The 23,304-nt window shown below is 34.9% G+C and overlaps 1 protein-coding gene across 2 annotated transcripts in view; it reads left to right on the forward strand.

The window, feature by feature from the left end:
* Positions 1 to 23,304, forward strand: part of CUL2 (cullin 2) — a 104,375-nt gene that overhangs the window by 55,090 nt on the left and 25,981 nt on the right. For both annotated transcript variants that reach the window (XM_080810096.1, XM_080810095.1), the window contains exons 7-8: positions 21,383 to 21,479; positions 21,573 to 21,683. In XM_080810096.1, coding sequence (XP_080666222.1) covers positions 21,383 to 21,479; positions 21,573 to 21,683 — 208 coding nt within the window. The remainder of the gene's footprint in view (positions 1 to 21,382; positions 21,480 to 21,572; positions 21,684 to 23,304) is intronic.

Below are 23,304 nucleotides of genomic sequence, written 5' to 3' on the forward strand. Positions count from 1 at the left end.
TTTTCCTTGATGCCTTCAGTTCTGTTATTTGAAGCAAACCTCTATTAAGGATTTAAAGTATTTTCTGATAGAAATTATCTGTGCATTTAAGATTGTATATATGCACATATATATGTGTGTACATATATTTATATGGATGTGCATATGTATATATCTGCACACATATTACATATAATATACACATACATGTACATGCACTTGGGGAGTTTACGTAAGTATTAAGAATACTTAAAAATATATTTTTCTTAAAAACTAGAACAGATTAGTGGTTGGTGTGAGACTATAAAGTGGTAGTATGAGGGAGTTGCGTTACGGTTATAAAGTAGTTGTGTATCTTGAATATAGTGGCAGTAACATGAATTAGATATGTGATAAAATTGCATAGAATTACGTATATACAAACAAATGATTGTATATAAAAACTAAATAAGGTAAAAAATCTGAGTAAGGTCTATAGGTTGTATCCATGTTGATTTCCAGTGATTGATGTATCATAATCATGTAAGATGTTACCACTGGAGAAAACTGGGTGAATGTTTTCAGGACCAGTCTGTATTATGTTTGCAACTTCCTATAAATCTATAATTATTTCAGAATTTAAAAATATATTTTTTAAGTTTAATTGACACATAAAATGTGAATATCCGTTTTCTTCCTTTTAGCTGAAATTTTTTTCTCTTCCCAAGTCACTACTGGTGATAATTTGTTATACCTAAATATTTGTTTATTTAAGTATAGTGGTTTTTATTTGTGTGTGTGTGTGTGTGTGTGTGTGTGTAATCTTTATGGTCCTTTAGGAAGATAATGCAAGCTCTGGAGCCTCCCCACATAAAAATACTGAATATGTATATGCACTCAAAACTTTACATTCTTTTTATATTTATATTTTTATTTTTGTAAAGATTTTATTTATTTGACAGAGCGAGAGAGCACAAGCAGGGGGAACAGTAGAGGAAGAGAGAGAAGCAGACTCCCCACCAAGCAGGGAGCCTGATATGGGGCTCGATCCCAGGACCCTGGGATCATGATCTGAGTCAAAGATAGATGCTCAACCAACTAAGCCACCCAGGCACCCTTTACGTACTTTTTAGAAGGTTTATGGATTCCTAGGATCAGAACTACTGCTTTAGCATTTACATGGTGGACTCCTTTATCCCCAAGAAAATTATTTGGCAAATTATAATCTGAAATAAGTTTCTATGCTTAGTATTTGTTGAATTGGAAAAGTTTTTATTTATTCTGAAATTACAACTCAGCAGCAAAGCAGTCATGACTTTTTAGCATCCACTCTCTGTTGTATAATCATAAACAAAGACAAGTGACAAATGGAAAAAAAATTTTTTAACTTCATAGCTCCTGGTTTTTTGTTTTCTTTTGTTTTTTTTGTTTTTTAAACTCTTCCTACTTTTGCCATTATTCTAACATCATGCCCTATTAGATACCAAAGTTTCCTACAAGTGTGGCTCCCTATCACGGTTCTTTTCTGTTCCATTTGTTTGTTTGTCTGTCCTTGGGCCCATACCTCACTGTGTTTATTATTACAGCATAATAAATCTTGATATCTGGTAAGACAGATTTGCCCTCCATAAGCCAGAAGTGTTCTTGCTGTTAGTTGGTCTTTCACTCTTTCATATACAGGTAGTAATCGTCTTTTCTTAAAGGCGATTGTAAGTTACGTAGAAGAAATTTTCTGTAGGATTGAAATTCAGTTGAATATATAAGTTAGTTTGGAGAGAATTTACATCTTTATTAAATCTTCCTATTAAGTTATTCCTATTAAATCTTCCAATTACCTCCTAAATAGTTTTTATATATTTATTTATAAAGATTCTTCATGCTTTCTGTTTGATTTCAAGATACTTCATATTCTCTGATACTGTTACAAAAAGTTTATCTGTATAATTAGCCATTCTATTTGTTTTCTGCTAGTGTATTGAAATACAACACTCTTAATATATAAATCTTATATTCAGCCACCTTGTTAAATTCCATCATTTCTAGCTTCATCTCCAAGGAAAAAAAGTGTCATTTCTAATAATTTGTGCTTATTTTTGTGCTTTCCATGTAAGCAATCATAATCTGTTAATGATAGTTATGTTTCGTGTGTGTGTGTGTGTGTGCGTGCACACGCTTGCTGTGCACACCCCCAATGACCAGGACCTCCACAGCAGTGTTGAAGAGGGATGATGGGTAATGAGCATCTTTGTCTCATTCCTAATTTTAAAGATTACACATGTAACATTTCCTCTTTTAAAATGATGCTTCCTCTGATTTTTTTATTAGATACTTTTTATCAGAATGATGAAGTTAATTTGAATTTGGTATTGAATTTTATAAAATGATTTCTATTTGTATTGAGCAATCATGGTTTTTTTTCTATTAATCTGTTAGAGTGGTGGGTTACATTTATGGATTTTTTAATATTAAACTATCCTCATATAACTAGAATAAAACCCAGGTTGGTGGTTGTTTATAATAACTTTTATAACATTTTTGCATTTGATTTGCTAAGTAATATTTTATTTAGAATTTTGAATGTATATCCGTGAATGGAATGAGCCTATAACTATTCTTTCTCATATGTCTTTGGGTTTGGTATCAGGCTCATCCTTGTAGGATGGATTAGGGGCTGTTCCCTCTTTTTCTTTAGAGGAAAAGAGTGTTTTAAGAGTTTTAACTGGGGTAATCTTTTTAAAAAAATTTCTTTAAATTAGTTAATTAACATGTAGTGTATTATTAGTTTCAGAGGTAGGGTTCAGTGACTCATCAGTCTTATATAACATCCAGTGCTCATTACATCACGTGCCCTCTTTAATGTCCATGGGGTGATCATTTTTTGGTGTTTAGTAAACTCCCTGCAAAACCATCTGGGTCTAGAGTTTCTTTGTAAGAAGAATTTTTTTTTTCACATTTACAAATTAACCTTTGTCTTTGTTTTCTCTTACTGAAGTATAGGTGACGTACTTTGTTACATTCGTTTCTGGTGTACAGCATAGTGATCTGACAATATTATACATTACTCAGTGCTCACCACAATTAAGTGTAGTCACCATCTGTAATCATACATTATCAATATTATTGACTATATTTCCTATGCTGTACTTTTCATCTCTGTGACTTATTTATTTTACAACTGGAAGTTTATAGCTCTTAATACCCTTCACCTATTTTGCCTATGCCTCCCAACCACATCCCCGCCAGTAGCCACCGGTTTGTTCTCCGTATTTAAGAGTCTGGGTTTTTTTGTTGTTGTTATTTGCTTTGTTTTATAGATTATACGTCTAAGTGAAATCATATGGCATTTGTCTTTTTCTGTCTGACTTATTTCACTTCGCATAATACCCTTTAGGTCCATCCATGTTGTTGCAAATGACAAGATTTCATTCTTTTTTATGGCTGAGTAGTATCCGTTGTGTATGTATACTGCATCTTTATCCATTCATTCTATCAGTAGATGCTTTGGTTGGTTCCCTCTTTTGGCTATAGTAAATAATTCTGCAGTAAATACAGGGGTGCATATATCTTTGTGAATTCATGTTTGTATTTTCTCTAGATAAGTACCCAGTAGTGAAATTACTGGATTATAGGATATTTCTATTTTTCATTTTCTAAGTAACATCCATTCTGTTTTCCGCAGTGGCTGCCATCAATTTGCATTCCCACAACAGTCCATAGGGCTTCCACATCCTGCAATGCTTACTGTTTCTTGTCTTTTGGATACTAGCCATTCTGACTAGTGTGAGGTGATACCTCATTGTGACTTTGATTTGCTTCTCCCTAATGATTAGTGATTTGAGCATCTCTTCATGTGTCTGTTGGCCATTTGTATCTCTTTGGAAAAATGTCTAATCAGGTCCTCAGTCCATTTCTTAATTAAATCATTTGGGTTTTTTCTTTTATGTTGATTGTATAAATTCTTTATGTACTCTGGACATTAACCCCTTATTGGATATATCATTTGCAAATACTTCTCCCATTCACTGGGTTGCCTTTTTTGTTTTATTAGTGGTCTCCTTTGCTGTGTAAAAGCTTTTTATTTTGGTACAGTCCCAGTAGTTTATTATTGCTTTTGTTTCCCTTGCCTGAGGACATATCCATAAATCTGTTGCTAAGGCTGATCCTGCCTATATTTTCTTCTAGGTGTTTTGTGGTTTTGGGTCTCATATTTAGATCTTTAATCCAGTCTGAGTTTATTTTTGTATATGGTGTAAGAAACTGATCCAGTTTCATTAATTTGCATATAGCTGTCAAGTTTTCCCAGCACCATTTATTGAAGAGACTGTCTTTTCCCCATTGTGTCTTCTAGCTTCCTTTGACACAGATTAATTGACCATAGAAGTGTGTGGGCTCTCTATTGTGTTCTGTAGATTGTGTGTTTGTTTTGTGCCGGTACCATACTGTTTTGGTTTCTACTGCTTTTTAAAAAAAATTTATTTATTTTAGAGAGAGAGTATATGCAAGTGGAGGAAAGGGTAGAGGGAAAGGGAAATAACCAGACTTCCTGCTGAGTGGGGGACCTGATGTGGGGCTCAATCCTAGGACCCTGAGGTCATGACCTGAGTTGAAATCAAGAGTTGGACACTTAACTGACTGAGCCACCCAGGCACCTTGAATACTACAACTTTGTAGTTTATCTTGAAATCTGGGACTGTGATACCTTCAGCTTTGTTCTTTCTCAAGATTGCTTTGGCTATTCATGGTCTTCTGTGGTTCCATACAAATTTTAGGATTATTTGTTCTGTGAAAAATGCTATTGGTGTTTTGGTAGTGATTACACTGAATTGGTAGATTCCTTTGGCAATATGGACATTTTAACGATAGTGATGTTTCCAATCCACAAGCATTGTTTGTGTCATTTTCAGTTCATCAGTGTTTTATAGTTTTCAGAGTGTAGTAGGTCTTTCACCTCCTTGTTTACTTTATTCCTAGGCATTTTATTGTAAGTGGGATTTTAAAAAAAAATTCTCTTTTTGCCCCTTTATTATTAGTATATAGAAACATAACATTTCTGTATATTAACTTTGTATCCAGCAAGCTTACTGAATTCATTTATTCTAATAGTTTGTTGGGGAGTCTTTAGTTTTTTTTCCATATGTAGTATCATGTTATCTACAATAGTGATAGTTTTACTTCTTTCTTACCAATTTGGATGCCTTTTCTTTCTTTATTATGTTTGGTTGCTACAGCTAGGACTTCCAGTACTATGCTGAATGAAAGTTGTAAGAGTGGACATTTTTGTTTTGTTCCTGATCTTAGAGGAAAAGCTTTCAGTTTTTCATCACTGAATATGGTATTAGCTTTTGGTTTTTCATATATGGCCTTTATTATACTGAGGTATGTTTCTCTAAACCCAGTTTGTCGGGAGTTTTTTTTTTTTTAATTATTTATTTATTTTTAAATTTTTATTAATTTTTTAATAAACATATAATGTATTTATCCCCAGGGGCACAGGTCTGTGAATTGCCAGGTTTACACACTTCACAGCACTCACCATAGCACATACCCTCCCCAATGTCCATAACCCCACTACCCTCTCCTGACCCCCCTCCCCCCAGCAACCCTCAGTTTGTTTTGTGAGATTAAGAGTCTCTTATGGTTTGTCTCCCTCCTAATTCCATCTTGTTTCATTTATTCTTTTCCTACCCCCCAAACCCCCCATGTTGCATCTCCACTTCCTCATATCGGGGAGATCATATGATAGTTGTCTTTCTCCAATTGACTTATTTCGCTAAGCATAATACCCTCTAGTTCCATCCACGTCGTCGCAAATGGCAAGATTTCATTTCTTTTGATGGCTGCATAGTATTCCATTGTGTATATGTACCACATCTTCTTTATCCATTCATCTGTTGATGGACATCTAGGTTCTTTCCATAGTTTGGCTATTGTGGACATTGCTGCTATAAACATTCGGGTGCACGTGCCCCTTCGGATCACTACGTTTGTACCTTTAGGGTAAATACCCAGTAGTGCAATTGCTGGGTCATAAGGTAGCTCTATTTTCAACTTTTTGAGGAACCTCCATGCTGTTTTCCAGAGTGGTTGCACCAGCTTGCATTCCCACCAACAGTGTAAGAGGGTTCCCCTTTCTCTGTCAGGAGTTTTTATCATGAATGGATGCTGTATTTTGTCGGATGCTTTTTCTGCATCTATTGAGATGATCAGATGGTTTTTTCTTTTCTCTTGTTAATGCAAGGTATCACATTGATTTGTGAATACTGAACTGCTCTTGCATCTCTGAAGTAAATCCCACTTGTTTGTGGTGATTGTGGTGAATGATCCTTTTAATGCATTGTTGAATGTGGTTTGATAATATTTTTGGTGATGAAATTTGCATCTGTGTTCATCAGGGATATTGGCCTGTGGTTTTGTTTGCGTGCACGCGTGTGCACGTGTGTGTGTGTGTCTTGGTTTGATACCAGGGTAGTGCTGGCTTTGTAGAATGAATTTGGAAGTTTCCCTCCTCTTCTAAGTTTCTTGGAATAGTTTGAGAAGGGTCAATATTAAGTCTTCTTTAAATGTTTGCTAGAATTCACCTGTGAAGCCATCTAGTCCTGGGCTTTTTTTTGTTGGGAGTTTTTGATTACCTGTTCATTTTCAGTACTAGTAATCAGTCTGTTCAAATACTCTATTTTTTCCTGATTCAATTTTATAAGATTACATGTTTCTGGAAATTTATCCATTTCTTCTAGGTTGCCCAGTTTGTGAGCATGTAATTATTATTATTAGTTTCTCATGCTTTGTATTTTTCTGAGGTGGGTTGTTATTTCTCCTCCTTCATTTCTGATTTTACTTATTTGAGTTCCTTTTTTTGTTTGTTTTTTGTTTTGGGTGAGTTTGTCTGAATGTTAGTCACTTTTATCTTTGAAAGAACCAGCTCTTGGTTTCATTGTTTTCTTTCTTTGCTTTTTTTAGTCTTTAGTTCATTTGTTTCTACTGTCATCATCATTATTTTCTTCTATTAACATTAGGTTTTGTTTGTTCCTATTTTTCTAGTTCCTTTTGGTGTAAGGTTTTGTTTTTGTTTTTGGTAAGGTTTAATCATTTGTGATTTTTCTTATTTTTTGAGGTAGGTCTGTATCAATATGTACTTCTGTCTTCGAACTGCTTTTTTCTGTGTCCCAAAGATCTTGGACTGTTTCATATTTTCATTTTCATTTGTCTCCATTTTTTTTTTAGTTCTTCTTTGATTTCTTTGTTCACCTATTAGTTGTTTAATAGCATATTTTTTAGCCTCCATGTGTTTGTGGGTTTTTTTCTAGTTTTTTTTTTCCTTGTAATTGATTTCTAGTTTCTTACTGTTGAGATTTAAAAAGATGCTTGATATGACTTCAATCCTAAATTTATTGAGACTTGCTTCGTAGCCTTGCATGTGATCTGTCTGATAAAATGTTCCATATGCATGTGAAAAGAATGTGTGTTCTGTTTGTGGATGGAATGTTCTATATATATCTGTTAGGTCCATCAGGTCTAATGTGTTGTTCAAAGCCATCGTTTCCTTGTTGATTTTCTGTTTGGATTATCTGTCTATCCGCTGATATAAGTGGGGTGTTAAAATTCCTTATTATTAATGTATTACTGTGAATATCTCCCTTTATGTCTGTTAATTTTTGCTTTATATATTTTAAGTGCTCCTATGTTGGGTGCATAGATACTTATAATTGTTCTATTCTCCTTTTGGATTGACCCTTTATCATTTTGTAATGATCTTTGTCTCTTGCTACAGTCTTTCTTTTAAAGTCTGTTTTATCTGATGTTTATATTTCTACTCCAGGTTTTATTTTCACTTCCATTTGCGTGGAATATTTTTTTCTGTCCCTTCACTTTTAGTCGGTATGGGTCTTTAGGTCTGAAGTGAGTCTCAGCATATAGATTGGTCTTGTTTTTTTATCCACATCACCCTATGTCTTTTGCATTTAGTCTTTGAAAATTTAAAGTAATTACTGGTAAGTATGTACTTATTACATATTATTTTGTTCATTGTTTTCTGGTTGTTTTTGTAGCTCTCTGTTCTTCTTTGTTCTCTTTCCTTATGGTTTGATGGCTTTCTTTAGTGTTATGCTTAGATTCTTTTCTCTTTATTTTTTGTGTATCTAGTGTAGGTGTTTGATTTGTGGTTGCCATTGGGTTCATATATAACATCTAACATGTATAGCAGGCTATATTAAGTTGATGGTTGCTCAAGTTCAGGTACATTCTGAAAGCATTAAATTTCTACTTCTTCCCTCCACATTTTACGTATATGATGGCATATTTTACATCTTTTTAATTGTTTATCTCTTGACTGATTTTTATATATATAATTGATTTTACTACTTTTTGTGTTTTAACCTCCTTGTGTTTTTTAAGTAATTAATCTACTATGTTTACTATATGTTTGTTTTTATTTGTGTAATTAGATACCTTTTATTATTTTCTTCTAGTCTTGCCCGTTCTTTCCATTTAATTAATTTCCTTTAACATTTCTATAAGGCTGGGTTAGTGGTGATAAACTCCTTTAACTTTTGTCTAGGAATCTCTCTCTCCTTCAGTTCCAAATGATAACCTTGTCAGGTGGGGTATTGTTGGTTGTAGTTTTCTTCCTGTCAGTACTTCGAACATACTTTGCCACTTTCTTCTGGCTTGCAAAGTTTCTACTGAAAAATCAGCTCATAGTCTTGAAGTATTTCTCTTGTATGTAAGTATTTCCTCTTGCTGCTTTTATTTATTTATTTTTAAAAATGTATTTGAGAGAGAGAATGTGTGAGTTGAGGAGAAGGGGAGAGGGAGAGAATATTCAAGCAGACTCTCTGCTGAGTACAGAGCCTGACCCAGGACTTGATTTCATGACTCATGAGATTGTGACCTGAGCCAAAACCAGTAGTCAAACAGTTAACTGACTGAGTGATCCAGGTGCTGTTACTCTTCCTTTTTAAAAAATTCTCTATTATTACTTTTGCCATTTTAGTTATGTATCTTGGTGTGTGGATCTCCTTAGATTCATCTTGTTAAGGGTTGTCTGTGCATCCTAGACCTATATGTATGCTTTCTTTCTCAGATAAGGGGAATATTCATCTACTGCTTCTTCAAATAAATTTTCCAGCCCCTTCTCTCTCCTTTTTCAGGGATCCCTGTCATATGAATGTTGTTAACTATTGATGATCTTGCAGAGTTCTTTTAACCTTTTATTTTTTGTTTTTCTTTTTGTTCCTTTTTTTTTTTTCTGTTCAGCTTGGTTACTTTCCATTACCCTGTCTTCCAGATCACTGATCCATTCTTCTGTGGTTTCTAATCTGCTATTGATTCACTCTAGTATATTTTTTTCATTTCAGTTATTGTGTTCAACACTTTTTAAATTATTTTGTATTTCTTTGTTGGAGTTTTCACTGAATTCATCCACTCTTCTCTCAAGTATCTTTATGACTGTATCATTATGACCGTTACTTTGAACTCTATAAGAAATATTGTTGATCTCCACTTTTACTTGGCTCTTTTTCTTGTCTTGTTCTTTCATTTGGGTTGTATTCCTCTGCCTTCTCATTTTGTTTAACTCTCTTTGTTTGTTTCTCTGTATTAGTTAGGTTAGCTGTATCGTGGTCTTGAAAGTAGTAGCCTTGTGTAGAAGTCATGTGTTACCCTGTAGCACAGTCTCCCCCGGTCACCAGAACCAGGTGCTTCATTGGTGTTCCCTGTGTGAGCTGCATGTGCCTTCCTGTTGTGGCTCAGCCACAGTTGCTTTGGGCTTGCTGGTGGGTGGAGTTGACCTTCAGCCCAGCTGGCTGTTGTTGGGATACTGGGCAGAATTTGCTCCCTACACTGTTGAGAGGCCCAGCTGCAACTGGTGGTTGGGGCTAGCACTCAGTCTAGTTGTCTACAGTTAGCCTCTGCCACCGCTGCAGGTGCACTGAAGGGCAGGGACTTGCTATGTGTGCAGCCAGCTAAGAGGCCTGGCTGTAGAAACTGTGGGTGGGCTGATGTATGGTGTTGTCTCCCCAACTTCTCAGGGCAGGAGTCACTTTGGAATGGTACCAGTTTTGGCAAGGGCAGCCTGATTGGGGAACACTGGGGTGGGTAGCACTGTAGATGGGAGAATGTTAGAACTGTATCCAGTTATCTAGACCAGAGAGTGGAAAAGAAATGCCACCTACCAACAGTATAGTTCCTTAAGAAATCTCCTATAGCTCCAGGCCCATCCAGCATATGTTCTAAGATTAGTCAGTAAGTCTTCACATACACCCCAAGTGCTTTTCAAACTGCTGCTTCTCTGCTATGTGTCTACCAAGTTATTTAGTGTGCTGGTTCTTTAAGGGCAGGGACTCAGTTTCTTATTGCCTTCCAGCTCTCCAGGGGTTAAGCTCTGGTGATTTTTAATGCTCCTGAAGTTAAGCTGGATAATTTTCAAAGCCATACATTATGGGGACTCATCTTCCTAGTGTGAGTCCCCAGGGCCGGGAGTGCCTGCTGTAAGGTCTGATCCCCTCACTCCTCCTTGCTTGTCATGTCCCTCCCACATTTTTTGATGGGGTTTCCTCTACAACTAGGTGCGGAAGATTTATTCTGCCAGTCGTCGAATTATTTTCAGAGTTAGTTGTGTAGATGTAGTTGTTGCCTTGGTGTGTCTGTCCATGGAATGAGGTGAGCTCATGATCCTCCTACTCTGCCATCTTTCCAGTCTCTAGCCTTTTGCCATATCTTAGAGTGCTAGATTCCAAAGCAGAATCTTTTTTTTTTTTTAAAGATTTTATTTATTTATTTGACAGACAGAGATCACAAGTAGGCAGAGAGGTAGGCAGGCAGAGAGAGAGAGGAGGAAGCAGGCCCCCTGCTGAGCAGAGAGCCGATGTGGGGCTCGATCCCAGGACCCTAGGATCACGACCTGAGCCGACAGCAGAGGCTTTAACCCACTGAGCCACTCAGGTGCCCCCCAAAGCAGAATCTTTTGTCACAGAGTTTTTTAAATAAGATTTTTATACTGCCAGTAGTTTTTTTAGTAAGATATTTATTTCTTCTAAATCAGTTGTGGATTATTTTTTCAAAATTATTGGAAGTAGCTATTGACAGTATTTTCTTTAAAAAACTTGTTTGAAAGAACTTTAAGTTTACAGAAGAGTTGGAAAGCTAGTACAGAAAGTTCCTGTATTATACTCCTGTTTTCCTACTGTTATCATCTGATAACCCATGGTGTATTTATAAACATTAGTACAGAGCTGTTAACTACAGATTGTATTTGCATTTCCCCAGTTTTTTCACTGGTGTGTTCATTCTGTCCCAAGATTCAGTCTAAACCACAGCATTGCATTTAGCTCTCATGTCTCTTTTGGTCTCCTCTACTTGGTGGAGAATTTTTTCATTGTCTTTGTCTCTCGTAAGTTGACACTTTTTAAAAAATTTAGTGATCAAGTATTCTGTAGTATGTCAACTTTTATTTCTCTGATACTTTGTCATGATTAGACTGAAATTATGGCTTAGGGGAGGAATTCCACATGGTGATATATATGCCATTGTCATCATATAATATCAAAGAGTAGAGAATATCTGTAATACTTTTTAAATTGTGGTAAACTTTAACAACTTGGTTAATGTATTATTTTCTTCTTAATCCCCATCTGGAATAGTTTCTTTCATTAATATTACTTATGTGCATCTTTTCTTGATGACTTTTGTGAGAGGTTTGTGTATTTTATTGCATTCTTTTCAGAGAATCAATTGTATCTTATTGATCTTCCCTGTTGTATCTTTTTTTCTCTTTTATTATTCCATTCTTATTTTTCTTTTCTTTCCTTCTTCTGGGAGACAAGAGTGTTTTTAGGTTGGGCTGAAATGGATGTGACTTCAAAGTCTTTTACCAGAGTATTTTTTTTACTGTAATCTGTGGTATTCATTTAGTTGAGATATGAGTATATAGTATGGAGGTAGAAGAGAGGTTCTTTTTTTTTTTTTTTTTTAAGATTTTGTTTATTTATTGGACAACAGAGATCACAAGTAGGCAGAGAGGCAGGCAGAGAGAGAGAGAGAGAGAGGAGGAAGCAGGGAGCCCGATGTGGAGCTCGATCCCAGGACCCTGGGATCATGGGATCATGACCTGAGCCGATGGCAGAGGCTTTAACCCACTGAGCCACCCAGGTGCCCCTGAAGAGGGGGTCTTAATGTGAGACAATATGTAGAATTCCTGATATTTAAAAATTATTATCTGCGTGGTAATCTCAGTTAAAGGAAATAAAGACATTAATAATTTACTTAGCTTACTGTAGCTTATTGTAATTACTTAGAGCTCTGTTAATAATTTTTAAAAATATTTAAGAATAACAATAAGAAATATTAGTTGAATAACTTCTCATATTTCCTACTGCAAATAATGAAATTTACATTTTAAAAAAGAGCGGAGTAAGAGGTAAAATAAAATGAAAATTGATCGAAAATTACAAGTTTACCAAATCTCAGAGTGGAGTAATTTATTCCCTAGGGAATATCTTTGCACACTTCTGTGATTTAGCTGCCAACTATTTTTCCTTTGAGGCTGAAAGAATTTTGTCTAAATCAGTTAACTAAAAGAGAGTGTTAACAATACCCATTTTATATTGCTGTTGTGAAGATGAAATAATATGTTTTGTACAAAGTATTTACTACAGTGCCTGAGGCATAATAAGATACAATAAGTGTCAGTAAAATTAGTGTCTAAGTGTAAACTTTGTATGGTAATTCCCTAAGGCAATCCAGCTTGTATAGGTATTTTTAAAAATTTTTTATTAACATATAATGTATTATTAGCCCCAAGGGTACAGGTCTGTGAATCTCCAGGTTTACACACTTCACAGCACTCACCATAGCACATACCCTTCCCAATGTCCATAACCTAGCCACCCTCTCCCTACCCCACTGGCCCCAGCAACCCTCAGTTTGTTTTGTGAGATTAAGAGTCTCTTACGGTTTGTCTCCCTCCCGATCCCATCTTGTTTCATTTTTTTCCTTCCCCAACCCCCCACGTTGCCTCTCAAATTCTTCATATCCAGGAGATCATATGATAATTGTCTTTCTCTGATTGACTTATTTTGCTCAGCATAAGTAGGTATTCTTTAAACAGGTTCTTATGTAGAGTTTGTCAAGACAGCTTAACCTTTTAACACTTGTTAATGAATGCAGAAAACATATATCTGTTATTCTTCAAATCTGTTTTATATATATATATTTTTTTAAAGTTTTATTTATTTGATGGAGACAGAGAGAGAGGGAGAGAGGGCAAAAGAGCACAAACAGGGGGAGCAGCAGAGGGAGAAGGAGAAGTGTACTCCCAGCTGAGCAGGTAGCCCAATGCAGGGCTTGATCCCAGGAACCTGGGATCATGACCTGACCTGAAGGCAGATGCTTAACTGACTGAGCCACCCAGGCTCCCCAAATCTGTAATGTATTTATCAGGTTGAAATGCCTTTTGGATGATTTTTTTTTCCCCTCACCCTTGGGGGTTATGCTGTTCTACTTCCCAAATTCTTGCCAAAGTGTTCAAAGATGTATTCAGAAAAATGATTATCAGCCTCCATGGTCTTATTCTTTCTTGATTTCTTGATTTCTTGATTTCGTGACCCCTACCTCCTTTTAAATTTTAAGCAACCCTGTCTGAATTATTTGTATGAACAACAGATTGGTGATCAGGGCATTCTAATTTCCTTCACATACTCTGTTTCCTGAGTAAATTACTTCATTGGATTCCTTACCTGTAAAATAGGGAAGGTTGGATCAGCTGACTTTGGAGGCCTCTTTCAACTTGAAATTTTTGTTTTCCAATATATGGTTTTATATGAGGTCTAATTAGATTTAAGCTGTCATAAACAGGGTGATGAGAAAGCATGATAATAAATACTCTGTGACAAGAGACTGGTAAATTGCCAAGAGCACAAGGAAATGTTAAAAAAAATAAGTGCAACTGAAGAAGAGATTGTACAGAGAAAAGATTTCAGAGTAGAGAATATTAGTGAGCAAGCAATCCTTAACTGATAGAACTGTTTGGTTTTTTTTTTTTTCCTGCTTAGATGGTTCTCACTTAGTGCTAAAATTATTTAATGTAGTCTGAAAGGTTATTTTTATCATAATGGCCAAGAGTTGCTAAAATAAAAGAACATGTGTTTTTCTTAATTCTTAAATACTTAGTATATTGTTTGCATTTAGATATTCAACATTTATTAAGTACTGGTACCTTAAAACTGTGTTCCAGCAACTGTCTGCATTTCATTTTAGCCCTCTGATTCTTAAGCACTGTCCTTTAGCTAAAATGCTTCTACCACACAGGTAGTTATCTGATACTAATGGGATAGCTCTTTCCATACAATTTGGGTTAGATAATCTCCACCTCCGTTAATTTTATGATAGTTATAATTTTTTTAACCACAGTTATGTACTTTCTCCCTCTTTCAATAGTGTAGTCTTAAACTCATCAGTAGATAAATAAATTTGGGTGGTACCATTAAAGAGAAGATTACTTCCTAATATAAGTTTGGTTATATGAAGGTATATTAGGTATATTTTATGCTATACCACCACCTATATCTATATCCTGTCACCTATATGATCATACATATAGAACTATCTTATATTTCCTTATTATAAGAGAAATATATAAAGATTCCCATCTCCAGGGTACCTTCTTGGAGGATTTCAGAAGATTGAAGGCTATTTCAGCCTTTAAAGAAGTAAAGTTACTTGTCAGGCTAATGGAGGATTTTTCCTTTTGAAATCAGTATCTTCCACTAAGTGATAATTCTTGTGGAGCATGAATGCTGAAATACTTAGCAAACTATAGTTAGGATTTCATGTCTTTTGGAGAAAAGTTGTAATTGGGTGCAGTGGGATTTCTGCAGGAAAGACAAGAAGAAGTCCTAAAAGAACACAGAAAAAACAGCAATGTAAAATGATGTAAAGGGAGAAAAGGAGGAGGTCATTGTTAGCTTAAAGATCATGGATCATCTGCTTTTAAGCTATAAACTAGGACTGGTCTCTTTTTGCTTAATTGTTTTCTTATAAAAGATGGCTTCTCTTGAAATATGTAAACACTATAGAAATAATCACAGTTTCATGCATTTTTTTAAAAAAAGTGTTTTAGAGAAATAATAGATTTACAAGTGGAATGTACATTGTAATTTTGTTGTTGTTGTTAAGAGGTTCAGTGAAACAGTGGTTAAAAATTTTTTTCATGGTAACGCAAAATCTACACACACAAAATATAATTGATATTCCTTAAGTAAAGGGTTCTTATATACGGAAGAAAACACCTGATGTAACCATAGGTTGTATATCTGCGTATTTTTCAGTGTTTATTTCACTTGGAAAGATAAAAGTAATTTGGGGCCTGGGTGGTTGAGTGGGTTAAGCCTCTGCCTTCAGCTCAGGTCATGATCTCAGGGTCCTGGGATTGAGCCCCTCATCAGGCTCTCTGCTCGGCGGGGAGCCTGCTTCCCCCTCTCTTTCTGCCTGCCTCCCTGCCTACTTGTGATCTCTCTCTCTCTCTGTCAAATAAATAAATAAAATCTTTTTAAAAAAAGAAGATAAAAGTAATTTTACTCATATGCTAACTTACATTAATATAGTAGAATTGCCAGCTGGAACATTCAGTGCAGTAACAATCTAAAGTTGTTTATAATTTTAATAAATAAAAATTGTAACTTCATGTATCTAAATGTCACAATGTAAGATTTCAATATTTTCAGTGATATATAAAAAGGCAAGCATAACCAAATAATTGGAAACATAAATATTGTGGTATAAGTTTTATGCAAGAACTTTAGTTTTACTTAAAATTAAAATTGGAGGGGCACCTGGGTGGCTCAGTCCATTCGGTTTCCAACTCTTGATTTTGGCTCAAGTCATGATCTCAGGGTTGTGGGATCGAGCCCGATGGGGGCTCTGTGCTCAGTGTGAAGTCTGCTTGAGAGTCTCTTTCCCATTTCTCTCCCCTCTCATACCTCACCTGCTCATGGTCCCCCTCCCTCTCTCAAATAATAAATAAATCTTTAAAATTAAAACTGGATATATGAAATTATAAAAATGAACATATATATTTTTATATGTTTTTTAAATGCTGGTAAAAGGCATTGATTAGATACTTAAGGATACTATTGAAAACACTGCATTTTTAATGTTAAAAGGATTCAAAATTACGTTTTCCAGTAATTCTGTAGTTAACTTTCTAGTTTGAGTACTCTTTGAACAAAAATAGAAATTAAAATGAAATTATTTCTTCCCCTTTGAATTTGGAACACTCTGTAACATAGGCTGCTGTGGCTGATTAGTGTTTTCTCTGATATATCCATGTGTTTGTTATTCTGTTTCTAAATTGTATAGACGTTGGAGATTTCATGAGATTTCATTTCATTCTACAGTCTTAGATAAAGTCTAGCTTTGTAGTCTTTCCTCTTCTATCTCTCAATTCCTGAGAGATATGTTTTAAAATTTCCCAACTTATTTTTAGATTTATTAACTTTTTTCTTTGCAATTGTTGGTTTTTGTTTCACATCTCTGTTGTTGAATAAATATAAAGATTGGCATTTCCATAGTTATTTTTATTGCTTTTTAGTATTTTTGTCTATCTTGTACTCTTTTTTTTTTTTTAATTGTAGCACTTACTAATATTGTTATATCCGTTTTCTTTGTACTTTTGGAGATTTTGGTGTGTGTGTTTAACTTTTTTAGTGTAAAATATAAAATAGAGAAAACTATACAACACAATTGTACAACCTAATGAATTATTATAAGGTAAATATTCTTATTCTTATCACCCGAGTCAAGTAATAGAACCATGTCAGCCAGCCCTGAAATCTTTGCCTGTGTCCCATTCTTTCCTTTCTCCAAAAGTTTACCACTATCCTGACTTTTAAGGCAATACCTTTTTTCTTTTTCTTACAGTTTTATCACCTATGTGTATATTCCCAGATTCTGTAAGAGTTTTTAGTCTTGCCTACCCAAAAGAACTTTATATGTCTTTTAATCAACAGGTTGCTTTTCTGTGCTTTTTCCCTTGTTTTACTGTGTTGGTGAACCCTGGCCCTTTGATCTTTTAGACTTTCCCATCCTCTGGATTTTGCTGATTTGCTTGAGACACATTTAAATATGTTCCTTTGTCCTCTGTATTTCCTGCAAATTGGTAGCCCAGAGGCTTACTCAGACTCATTGGTTCCCTCTGGCAAAACTGTAGATATTCTTCCATATTGTCTGTTTTTTCACTTTTTTGGATGTAAGCAGCCACTGATGTTGAATACTAACATCTTTTTGTTTATTGTGGTTTGTAAAACTATCATTTTAATTCAGCCATTTAACTTTCATTTTTACCTGGAATAATCTTACAAAGACATGCTTCCCTCTCATCTACTATTTGGTCACACATTGGTTATATAGGAAGGATAAAATAACTGCTTGTTTCTTTCCTTTACTTACTTGTCAAGGTAACGAGTTGGTTTGCTGTTATCCTCAGAAAATGACTGACTAGCTTTTTTTCTCCATTATATTCTGATGAACTTATAGATTTAAATACATTTGATTCATTTCTATTCATTCTTTTATCAAAGTTTAAATTGCCTTTGTTTAGTTGGCTCATGGTCTTTTTCATATGACTTTAGTCATACTTGCTATCTTCCTTGCTGTCTAGTGTGTCAGGATGTTCCAGACTTATCTTGTACATTTTCTTCCCCAGACCTTACTATTAGCTACTTAATGAAAAACTTAGTTTTAAATACACAAGTCACACGTAAATGCTTTCTTGAAAAACTTTGAATGAACCAGATTCTTTCCTCAGTCCTTCTCTATCCAGAGGTAATCCCTGTTACTATTTGGTTAACTGTCTTTACAAACCCTTTCCTATGAATTTTTATGTTTACATACAGCTATAAGTACAATACAGAGATCATTTTCTTTTTTCATGTGACTTTTTTGTAACTTCAGACAATCATAAGTGATACTTAACACTTACTAACTTCTTTGTTTATTCAATTATATATCTTGATAATTTTTCTGTTAGTACATAGTACATTCTTTTTGAATTGTTACTTAATATTTGATATGGTTCTACCTCATTTGATTAAGCTCTTCTCAGAGTATATTTGGTTGTTTACAGTTTTACCACTAATATAACTCTTGCTTTTTTTGTGCACAAAATGCAGCTGTTTGTTTGGAGTTATAAAGTATGTGCATTTAGAATTTCGCCAGTTTGCCCTCTTAAGGGCTTGTTCTTCCACAAACAGAGTCTGAGAACGCCTGTTTCTCTACCACTCAGCAATCTTGCTCTTATGCAGTCTTGCCAGTCTGAAGGGAAACCATTCCCTTGATTTCCCAGTGCCTTTCTGGCGTGGGAACAGGGGGGAGGTGTTCTCCAGTGAGGGCTGCAGCAAGTGGTCTGGTAGCAGAGGTCTCCCTACTCTTGGGCTTCACTGTCTCTCACGCACCACTTACTGCTCCAGTGGGGATGCAGACACAGCTGCTGCTGGGTGCCTCACTTCACAGCCTGGCTTGTGCTCCTGATGACCTAGCGGGTTTGATCATCCTTTGTGTGCCATCCAGCTTGTAGGCTTTGCCACTTCTCTGCCTGCCTGCCTCCACTCTCTTCCCACCCTCTGCTTGTCACATACTCTTGTGTATTTTGGTGTGTCGTTTTATTTTCCTACATTATTCAGTCTTCTTTCTATCTTTTTCAGTTTCTTTAAGTCCAAGGGCTACTGCCAACATTGGGGTGTTAAAAAGTATCCTTCTTGTCATTTCTCAGATTTAGAGTGGGAGCAGGAAACTGCCATTTAGTTTGCTGGAACCCTAGTCTCATTTTAAACATAAGGGGAAAGGAAGGTTTCACTAAAAGGTTAAGTTGCCCATTGTCATATACCAGTATCAGGACTTTTCAGAGTTCCAGCCTAACTTTTGATGACTATCACAAATCCGGTCTGCTATTTAAATTAATAGCTCATTTAGTTTTCTTTAAAAGCCTTGATTTTTAAAGTCCCAGTCAGTGATTGCGGTCTCTTTTGGTCTCTTGCTTTATTCTCCTCTGTAATATATTAAAAGTGGTTCCATTTTTCTCCTGTCGGTAATTAAAATAATAGGTGATGTTTATTGTTTACTCAGGTACCAGGGACTGTGTTACATGCTTTCTTGGATTATGCTTAGTCTTTACCACATCCTTGAAACCATGAGGTTTAGGTACTTTTATTATCCCCCACTTTACAGAAGAGGAAATCTGAGTACCAAGAGGTTAAGAAATGCTTGCCCAAGGTGACATATTAATGCGGCAAGAGCTCAAACCCACGCAGTCTGACTCTAACATCCTGGCCTTAAGGTCTATGCTAAATATTCCTGTTAGTCCCCATCATCCCAGCTGAGTGGTTTCATTATATTGGCAGTTTCATTATGATTGCTCTAGGCATTTTCCACACAGTCCTGTTAGGATCAAATAATAAACCATATTTCTAAAAATTCTTTATATTCTTTTCTCAAGGTTTATCTCTTGGGACCTCTGTTCTTAGATGAAATTAGAGTTTATTCAGATGACCAATTTAGCCAGTGCTTTTATATATTTCTAACAACATCATTTCACGGTTTATTTTCATTATCTGTCAGTCCAGTAGAAATGCTGTATATTTATAATGTTTTTATGTAGTTATAAAAATATGTAGTGATTGAATAATTATGCCGCAGAACTTCTGCAGTTGTTAACTTTTTAGGGAGGACAACTTAGCTATTAAACACTGGGAATATCATTGTTTATTTTAGACAGTATGTTCCCTGATTCCCTGGGTCTTTTGGGATCAGAAACAAATGGCAGGTGTGTTGAGAATATCAGGAATGGAAGTTTTCCTGGTGCTGAGTAACGAGAATAGGATTTGGTAATGAAAAGAATTTTAGGAGTACCTGGGTGGCTCAGTCATTGAGTGTCTGCCTTCGGGTCGGGTCGTGATCCTGGGATCCTGTGTCGGGCTCCCTCTTTGGTGGGGGGCCTGCTTCTCTCCCACTCCCCCTCTTTGATTTCCCTCTCTCACCATGTCTCTCTCTGTCAAGTAAATAAAATAAAATAAAAAAAAAGAAAAAAGAATTCTAGGTAATCCGATTTTCCAAATATTCACATGTTTCTCATTCTTGACTGATTTTTATTTGATCCTGCAAAGTTGAAAGGGGAAAAAAAAAAACAAGTGTTTCAAATAGATAAGATCGGTTAGATCATTATTTCACCAGATTTAATTTGGGTTTAGGAAGGAACTAATAGAAGATGAGTAGAGGAAATGAGCTCACTCTATGTGGCCTTAGAGAAACTCATTGTTTTTATTAGTAATATCAAAATGCAGACTTTGTATCTGAGATTCTGTGTACAGAATTACTATACCCATATTAATTCATGTACAAAAAACTTTCTCCGGGCTATCCAGATAATTCAGGAATGATAGGGAGGCAGGGAGGGACAATGTTAGAAAGTCTATATCCTGCCTATAAAGAACAAGAAGTTTTTACTATGGAATAGTGATAATATACTTCTTGTTGCTCTTTTTGTAAAATAATCATTAATTCAGAGAAAAAAAATTTTAAAATGAGATGAAAGATTGCCAGTAGGAAGGTAAACAACTGCAAAGTGGTTTGATTAGAGCATTAGTAGTGGAGTCAGAAATTCCCAGCTTGGGGCCAGACAATAGCTTTAGGCAAACTTTTTTTCTATTTCATTTTCCTCTTTCTGTAATTAGAAAGCCTCATACTCAGGTACATTTCTTATAGTGATTAAAACTTGCATTACTCATAGTGCCTTGGCTAAGTAGGAACTTACCAAATGTCACATGAAAATTTAGTTTAATTTAATTGAGATGATTTTAGGTTCATTTGCAATACAGAAACATATCTCATTAAATTTCTAAAAAGAAAAATACCTTTGTGTTTAAGTGGAAAGCAGCTCAGTGGCTCTAGCAGATCTCTTAAAGAACAGGTATTAGTCCCTTCAATGAGTGATAATATATAAAGTGTACCTTTGAGGAATATGTACTATTAGATTATAGTGGTTCAGACTGAATTCTCAGGCCAGATCACCTAATAATAGAGTTTTGGTAAATGAAATTCAGATATTCTTAACTTACTGGACTCGTGTCTACTCTAAAATTAAATAGGTATCATTCTAGTGTCAATATAACCAAATGTATCAGTGTAACAATCAAAGCTATTATTTATTGAAATGACATATAATGAGTATGTTAACTATCATGAGTATTAATTCAGCTCTGATATGAAAAATTATTTTTAAGCATCAAGCATGCATTGACCTTTAAAATGCTTTGTAATTTGATTAGATTAATAGATTAATAGAATAAGCAGCCATATTTGGCATATTTGGCATACTTTGGTATTTTTCCATAGATAATTTGTATTCTCAATATTTTTTTTTTGTTATATCTTGTTTTAGTGATCGTGGTGGAGAAGACCCAAACCAGAAAGTAATCCATGGGGTTATTAACTCCTTTGTTCATGTTGAACAGTATAAGAAAAAATTCCCCTTAAAGGTAAAAAGCCTCCTTTAAAAACATAATCAGACCTTTAATTTCTTAAACTAGCTGTTCTATTTTTTTAAATGTGATTTTAATTGATTTATTTAGTTTTATCAGGAAATCTTTGAGTCTCCCTTTCTGACTGAAACAGGAGAGTATTACAAACAAGAAGCTTCAAATTTATTACAAGAATCAAACTGTTCACAGTATATGGAAAAGGTAAGAAAGAACATATTATGCTAACTGCATCATCTCTTATATAAGACATGATTTTATTTAACATTTGTTTTCTTAGGTAATACATTTTTTTGGTGGACAGTTTCCTTTTATTGGATCATTACTCTGAATTATAGTTAATATGCAATACCTATTGATAAATCATTGTTCTTGCTATGGCATTCTCCATGGGAAGAAGTTCTATCCAATTTTCATCATGGTTGATGCTTCTTGATAAATCCTGATTACTTGATTTGCTTGTCTTTAAAATTAATACTCACATTCTTGGCAAAAGAATAAATTATATCTGTGTTTAGCATAGAGGCTAGGTGTTTGGGTTTTATCTTTCCTTCTTTAAAATGGAAGGAAAAATTTAGTAATTCTGAATACTTGGATAGGTTACTGTTTTGGTCTGTTCAGTTTTGGAAGACTGAGAAAAACCTTCACAAGAAATTTTAATTACTCCTTAAACCAACACATATTGATTACTATTTTAAAAGTTCCATGTATACTTTTTTTAGTAAAGAAATAATTGTGTTATAAAGTCAGTCATCATATAAGATGTATTAAATTTTTAGCCAGGTTTTTTCATTTACAATATTGAATTCCAGACATTTTATTATACAATGATTTTTGTTAGTTTGTTTAGCCAAGAAGATAATGTGTTTCAAGTGGAATAGCTGTAGATGGCCTCCATAGATCACAGGTCAAGAGATAACAGTACATTGTTACATATTCCACAAAACCCAGATCTAGAAGTCTGAGTTGTTTAATTCTTTTCTGCTGTTGTCACTGATTAGCTCTAGGACCTCAAGTTAAGCCTTCTAGGACATTTTTCTCCATCTATTAAGTACAGGTTACACCAAGTCAGTGGCTCTTAGCTTCAAGCCTTTTTGCTTCTTAGACTCTTATTAAAGGTTCTAGATCCAGTCCTGAAAAGTGCACATGGATTATCAGTAATATATATATATATATATATATATATATACACACACACACACACACACACACACACACACACTCCTTGTTATATTTGGCTCTCAAAAAGAGGCCCTTGACAAAAATATTATATATTCCACTTACATGGAATTTCTCTCTAGAATATGGAATATCTAGAATAGGTAAAGACAAGAAGTTATTGGGAGGAGAGAATGAGGATTTATTGTGTGATGGTTACAGAGTTCTTGTTGGGTGTGGTGAAAAAGTTTTAGAAATAGACAGTTGCACAGCATTGTGAGTATAATTAATGCAACTGAATCACACACTCAAAAATGGTTAAAATGGTATATTTTATGTTACATATATTTTACCATAATTTAAAAAACACTAATAATGTAATATACCCCAACCATTGAATTATATTTTTAAGTGGGTAAATTCTACAATAAATAAATTATATCTCAAACTGTTAAAATGAAGGCCACTGGAAATTATGTTTGGGAGATAGCATTTGTAAGCATAGTTCATTTAATTAACAGGCTAATGTAGTCTTCCTACTTCTCTTTCTCTATTTTACCTGTAGTTTAGGCCTTTTCTCCCCAGCTGTAAGTGCTTTTATAGCTCTTTGAAGCCCCGCATTGAGACACTCCACTCTTGTCTACCTTTGTTTTGATATGCACCTGTT

This window comes from Martes martes (genome assembly GCF_963455335.1).
Source record: "Martes martes genome assembly, chromosome: 8".
In the NCBI taxonomy this organism is placed as follows: domain Eukaryota; kingdom Metazoa; phylum Chordata; class Mammalia; order Carnivora; family Mustelidae; genus Martes; species Martes martes.